At 46.5% G+C, this 7347-nt stretch overlaps 1 protein-coding gene across 1 annotated transcript; it reads left to right on the top strand.

Moving 5' to 3' along the window:
- Positions 1-1037: 1037 nt before the first annotated feature.
- LOC124708206 (serine carboxypeptidase 2-like) lies at positions 1038-3057 on the top strand (the record flags this gene model as incomplete). Its single annotated transcript, XM_047239893.1, is given in 7 exon segments — positions 1038-1463; positions 1549-1644; positions 1770-1862; positions 1954-2039; positions 2120-2380; positions 2496-2626; positions 2962-3057. Coding segments are annotated over 7 exon segments (1133 nt in total), but the record flags the coding sequence as incomplete, so codon positions are not given.
- Between the last annotated feature and the right edge of the window lie 4290 nt (positions 3058-7347).

Here is a 7347-nt window from a genome sequence, read left to right as displayed (position 1 = left end):
AGTCGAACCATCAGCACCAATCCTCAAATCTCGGCTTCAACGACATTCTCTACCAACATCATGGGACGAGAACATGCTCCATGATATTTACAGCCAGCAGAGCTTCCAAGTGCTCCCTCTGAAACCAAACGGTCAGAGAAAAACATGGGTGCGCACGACCGAATTCCACCCGATCCAACAATCTCCGGTGGAGTACGCCGGTGGAGCCTTCCGGAACACGCCGCGTCTGCCAGATCAATGAGGACAGGCAACCAGTAGGTCATCATCTTGACATGAGGAGAAATCCTAGGACTGCCATCTTTATTCGCGAGACCGGCAGGCCCCCACGCCATCGATCGCCTCCATGCCGGAGAGACCGAAGAGGAAGGCGACTGTCCAAGCGCATGGCTGCAGTACCATCTCCGAAGGGCCAGATCCCGCCCCCTGGCCATGGCAGAGTTCATCTAGGCCAGGTCAGATCATGGCCCGATGAACCCACTCGCCACCAGGATCGCGAGCCACGGGCGCACAGCCACCTCCACGACGGCTCGCCGATAGAGGGCCTCAAGCACCAGCCAAGGAGGACCGCGCCGCCCCGTGCATCCACCGCAGATCCACCATCCTCCCGAGAATCAGCTGCGGAGGGTACCTCCCCATCCCATCCGCCAGATCCGGCGAGAAGGGCGCCGCTACCGCCGCCGGCAAGGGCAACGGCGGCAGTCAATGGGGCAGAGGATGGGTCGGTCTTCTAGGGTTGCGGGGTGGGAGGGCACCTCCAGAACCGCTCGGGAGGGGAGCGGTTCCAGAGTCGCGTCGCTCAACCATCAGGGCATGGAGCCTTATCTGGCTAAAATGGCTTTCAAGCAGTCGCCGCAGTTTCTTATCTTCCATGTACCTTCCTCTCAGCGTCCTGTAACCGAAGTGACAATGTCGCAATCCGTCTCTCAATTTGTTTTTTCATGTCGAATCACGTTTGCTCAATAAGCTGAAATATATATAGGGAAAAAAGAAGATAACATCAGGACAGCGTGCGGTCCAAACCAACAATGACGTCAATCTTCTCCGTATTATTTATGCCCAATGTACCAGTTCCAGCAGTTCCATCCGTGTAATCATGAATACAGTGATCCACCGTAGGCCCCTGCTAGCTCTAGTAGCGGTGTTGACGTTCCTTCTCCGACCAGTAGCGACGGCGGCCACGAGTGGCCATGCCGCGGATCGCATCGACCGTCTGCCGGGACAGCCGGCGGTGGACTTCGACATGTACTCCGGGTACGTCAGGGTGGAGCAGAGCGCCGGACGGTCGCTGTTCTACCTGCTGCAGGAAGCGCCCGAGGAGGCCCAGCCGGCGCCGCTGGTGCTCTGGCTCAACGGCGGGCCCGGCTGCTCCTCCATCGCCTACGGCGCCTCCGAGGAGCTCGGCGCCTTCCGCATCAAGCCGCGTGGCGCGGGGCTGTTCTTGAACGACTACCGGTGGAACAAAGGTACGAGTACCGGCCTAACTCGAAGGTTTATGCGTTGTTGCCTGTCATGCTTCTTGCCTTGGATAATAAAGGGTTGAACTTGCAGTGGCGAACATCCTCTTCTTGGACTCGCCAGCCGGCGTCGGGTTCTCGTACACCAACACCACCTCCGACCTCTACACCTCAGGCGACAACAGAACAGGCAGGCTATCCAAATGAGCACCTGCTCACTCACAAGTCACAACTGTCTTTTGACGTTGTAGTTACATGACATTCTGCTCCGTGGCATCCAAAGGTATTTACAAGGGGCATTTTTCTTTTTTGCAGCTCATGACTCCTACCGTTTCTTGGGGGAATGGTTCGAGAAGTTCCCGCATTATAAGTACCGTGATTTCTACATTGCTGGGGAGAGCTATGCAGGCATAAATTCTTCTCATCAGCTCAATTTACTATATGCTTGGGTCGTCTCTGCTCTTCATTTCTCCTAATCATTTGATAACCCAAACTTCAGGGCATTATGTCCCGGAGTTATCCCAGCTCATCCACAGGAGAAACAAGGGCGTCAACAAACCCATCATCAACTTCAAAGGCTTCATGGTTCGCGCTAGCGTTCCTCGTTCTCGCTGCGATTCCTCAGGCCACCGTGATCGATGCAACCTGATACCTAATTTGTATAGGTCGGAAATGGTCTAATCGACGACTACCATGACCACCGTGGCAAGTTCCAGTTCTGGTGGAACCACGGGCTGGTCTCCGATGACACATACCGCCTCCTCAACGACGCCTGCCTCCATGATTCAACCGTCCATCCATCGCCTGCGTGCGCTGCCGCGCTCAACATCTACAAGGGCGAGCACGGCAACATCGACTTGTACAGCATCTACACACCCACCTGCAACGAGACGGCGGCGAGCCGACGGCGGCCAAATGGACGCTACGTGAGTATAGTGGAACCTGATTTCCAGCGCGTCGTTATTCAGTAAACCTGTAAACCGATGCTAGCTACTTTTGGAAGCGAAACGCCCTACTGGTTGCTGTTGCACCTTTCTGCAGCCCTGGATGACCGGATCGTATGACCCGTGCACGGAACGATACTCCACGGCGTATTACAACCGGCTGGATGTGCAGAGGGCTCTCCACGCCAACGTGACCGGCGCCATAAACTACACATGGGCGACCTGCAGGTCTGTGCTTCTTCGCTTTCCACTAATATAAAACTTTTCAGATATTTTAAAATACACTAGACAAATTAAAATGAGTGAATCTACATATTAAAATCGTGTTCAAATAAATGCTTACCTTTGTGAATTGAGGGAGTACTATAATTATAAAAACTTACACTTTGGTGTTTGCATAGCAAAAAAGGACGGTGCTCCCATCGTTTTTAGCTTCAAATACTATGTAGTCGTCGCTAGGTGGTCCGATGATCTATTTGTAATTTTATTACTTTTATGCATCTTTGTACTACTATTGATGATTATTAATAGATCGGCGAAATTCGCAAAAAATTAAATTGCAGTAACACCATCAATAGAAACTGGCATGATGCTCCGAGCTCCATGCTTCCTATTTACAAAGAGCTTATTGGAGCTGGTCTAAGGATATGGGTCTTCAGGTCAGTTTATTCCTTTTTGAAAATAAAACTATTTTATTAAATGCAACATCATTTCTTGACTTATCCAGAACACCAACGCCACGCAGCTACTATGTTAATCTCTATGGAATATTTTACCGGGATAATTTAGAAGGAATATATTGACTTTTGTTTGAAAGAAATGCAGTAGAGGAAGCCCTTACAGCGTTTTTTCAATAATAAGAACCCGGAGTTGCCACTTAAACCTGCGAGGTTGGGTTTTTTATCCACTTCCCTAACCGAGCGAGCTAGACTCTCTTCTCAATATATTGGCTTCTATCAGATAGATTATACATACTTTTTGTTTGTTGAGAAAACGCGAAAGTGTTTATGCTGGATGCATTGATAAATCCAATCGTCCCTGGTAACATCACATGCTAAGATAACAGTACTCTGATCATACGCATAATGATGCATCTTAGTGATTATATTTAACCTTTTTAAGTTGCTAACCGTTTCTTATACAAAGTTCCTAATAGCACTACATGCTAACATAACAGTACACTTGTCCACTCTGTTGCACATTATGAAAGCTGCTGCCAGTAACTCATTAGGCATCAACAACCAGTTCACATTTGTTAACTAGAAGTACTGCTGATAATTCGTTGCTTTGACTTGATGAAATCATCCAAAAGTCGTTGCACTAAGATAACAATTAGATATGAATAATCTATTTGTATGCATAATATTCCTCTGTTGACCCGTCAGCAGAATAGCAACAGACTATAACTGGACCACGTGACGTCTCTTGTACTCATATAATTGTTGTTCTTAGCTGCTATCAAGGTTGCAATCCTATTGAGATGGTGACATGCAAGAAAATTGTATAGGCATCTCTCGACCGAAGAAGACAAACATGGAGAATTGTATAGGCATTTCAATTGCCTAATCGGTTTCTCCCACTACCGTGCACATTCGCTGAACTGGGATTAACTGGACATCCCAAGATAGTCTGTCCAACCTGGAGTAAACTTTCTCGGAGGAGCTTATGGCAATTGTGTTTGGTTTACCTGAAGGAAAGGCTCCGGGTCCTGATGGTTTTACTTCCTCCTACTACAAAAAAATATTGGCCAGTGATTAAGGATAACTTGCTCTTGGCGATCAATCAGCTACACAATCTAAGGAGCGAGCGATGGAATCTGCTAAATTTTGCACACATCTCCCTATTGCGAAAAGGAGAGGTTGCCTGTAGGGTGAATGATTTTAGACCAGTGAGTATGATGCACTCGGTTGCCAAATTGGTTTGCAAGATGATGGCAAACAGATTGGCCCCTTGCCTTCAGTACATGATCCCCACAGCGAAAGCGCTTTTATAAAGACACGCAACATTCATGAAAATTTCTTATATGTCAAAAAAAACGATAAAAGTCTTGCATGCTAAGACGATACCCTTTCTTTTTTTTTCAAATTGGATATTGCGTGCTCCTTCGATTCGGTCTCATGGGAATATATGTTGGAGCTGATGGAAAGGTTGGGGTTTAGCCCACGCTGGAGAGACTTGCTTTCACTAATATGGAGTACCTCTTCGTCTCGTATCATGGCAAATGGTAAAGTTGGGAAGCGGATCAAGCATAGGAGAGGGCTAAGACATGGAGATCCTTTTATCTCCAATGCTTTTTTTACAATATCCATTGCCCTGCTGCATTGGATGTTGCAAATGTCAGATGAGGTTGCAGCATTGTCACCTGTGTTGCTGCCTTCCGCCCGTTTGAGGAATAGCCTATATGCAGATGATGTTGCACTCTTCGTCAAGCCCAATGCTACGGATATTCATCATGTGGCTGAGATACTGAAGTTTTTGGGCGACGCATCTGGGATCACGAGTCACGACATACTTGCAGAAATGTGCCGTCTATCCGATAACATGCAACATCACGGAAACCATATGTATCCTAAATCCGTTGCTGGTGCCCATAAAACATTTTCCTTGCCATTACCTGGGCCTCCCTCTCCACCACAAGAAGTTGAAAAAGGCCGAGCTGCAGCCTCTCATGACAAAGTGGTGGCCCGACTCCCAAGATGGCGTGGCAAGCTTCTCAACACAGCTGCTAGGCTTGCCCTAGTAAACTCAGTTTTGTCAGCCATACCGATTTACATGCTCACAATTTTTAAGTTGGGTAAATGGGAAATCAAAAGAATTGATAAGATTCGAAGAGATTTTTTGTTGAAGACAAAAAATGATGATGCAAGAGGAGTTTGTTTGGTCAATTGGAAGAGTGTATGCTGGCCCAAATGCCTTGGTGGCCTCGGTATCTAAGATCTTACCATGTTCAGCAGAGCGCTTAGGCTGAGATAGGAATGGTACGAGTGGAAGGATATGACCATACAATGGGTTGGAAGTGAGACTCCATGCAATAAAACGGATACTACTCCCTTTGATGCCTGTACTAAAACTACATTGAGAAAATGCAGTTTTGCCAATTTTGGTCTTCACAATGGCTCGATGGGGTTGCTCCTGATGACATAGCACCTAGCCTATTCAAAATTACTCGGATCAAGAGGTTGTCGGTAGAGCAAGCGCTGGTCAATGATAAATGGATGACCGGGCTACATCGTGTATTAATTTTGTAGCTTAGCTCAGAGAGTTCACCCAGTTGTGGATCAAGCTCCAACATATTCACCTATCCGATGTGGATGATCAAATTGCATGGAAGCTTAATGCTTCTTCTGAGTATAACTCGGCAACAACATCCAGAGCACAGTTTTTGGGTGTTTGTTCTCTGGAATTAATTACAGCAAGCTATGGAAATCTAAGGTGCAGCTAAAGTGCAATCTTTTCATGTGGTTATGGCTCAGGCAACGCATTCTTATGGATGATATGTTTCAGCTCAGGGGAATTGATCATGGGGAATGTTGTACCCTGTGTGGAACCGGAGACGGCCGTACACTGGTGGAAAAAGGTCCATTAGTCGCGGTTCGCAACCTCCATTAATACCGGTTGCGCAACCGGGATTAAATAAGCGCGACTAAAGCCCCCCCTTTAGTCGCGGTTGCTTACGAACCGCGACTAAAGGCCCGTCCACATGGGCGCCAGGTGACCGTCGGGGCGGAGGACCTTTAGTCGCGGTTCTTCTGGCCAACCGCGACTAAAGGCCGCCGCAGGTTTAGGATTTTAGCCCCCCCTCCCTAAACCTGGTTTCTTTTTAATTTGTATTGTTTTATTTCTTTTGTGTTTTATTTTAGTTTTCAAGGAGTTTCACATATTCTACGGTACTACATACATGCATATATGCGTACAATTTCAAACAAATTTGAAATTAGAACCAAAAAGAATTCAAGAGGAATATACAATATATATTCAATATCATCGGATGACCATATACAATTTTGAACAAGTTTCCATACATAATTTAATGCATATGAAGTTCTACGTCCTCTACATAGTGTTCTCCTTTAGGATCGATGACTTCCCTCGTGAACCATCCAGCTAGTTCCTCTTGAAGTGGTCGGAAGCAAGCTTCTGGACTAAGCATCTTCCGGAGGTTATTCCTCTTCTCATTGTTTTCACACGGAACCCGCTCAGAGGTGTATCTCCGGATCATCTCACAAACATAGTATCCACATAGATTGGTCCCCGGTGGCTGAATATCCCCGATCGCAGCCACCGACCGCATGAATTGTAGCTCTTTTTTGAATTCACCGACCTTTTCATCTACGAACCGTCTCCAAACCCTACGAGGCAAAGAAAATTAAATGAACAAGAGAGTTATTAGTTACTTGATATTAGAAAATGAACGAAATAGGCCGATCGATATAGAGCGCAAATGAATGAAAACAATTACTTCTGCATCATTTTTCTCATGCCGGCCCAAAGCTTTGCATCCAGATTCAGAGAGTCGTGGATGAGAACTGTGGAGTCGTGAATTTTAATTACTAGCAGAATCCAGTGGAACCTGCGGACACGATACATGGACAGTCATGCATAATAACTCATCGATTAGCCACATACCATGCATGGAGTAAACAAAAGAGAATGTGCTCAAGACAGAAACACTCACCCAAAATGGTAAGGAAATATAATATCACTTTTGAGTTCCTGCTTTGAAAGAAACCGCCACAGGTCTTCCTCCACGTCGGCGGGGTGATTTTTTAATACATATCCATTAACGATCTGTGGGTCAATGAATCCAACATCATGGATGTTCCTTATTCTGCATTCCCTAACCTTCATTCTGCAAAATAGCGTACACACAACAAGATAGTTAGGACTGTAAAACAAAAAATTCCTACCGCGAGAACGCAATCCAAGCCAAGATGCAATCTAGATGTTTG

This window comes from Lolium rigidum, chromosome 4 (assembly GCF_022539505.1).
Source record: "Lolium rigidum isolate FL_2022 chromosome 4, APGP_CSIRO_Lrig_0.1, whole genome shotgun sequence".
Classification (NCBI taxonomy): Eukaryota; Viridiplantae; Streptophyta; class Magnoliopsida; order Poales; family Poaceae; genus Lolium; species Lolium rigidum.
This window is presented reverse-complemented; position numbering and strand designations above follow the sequence as displayed.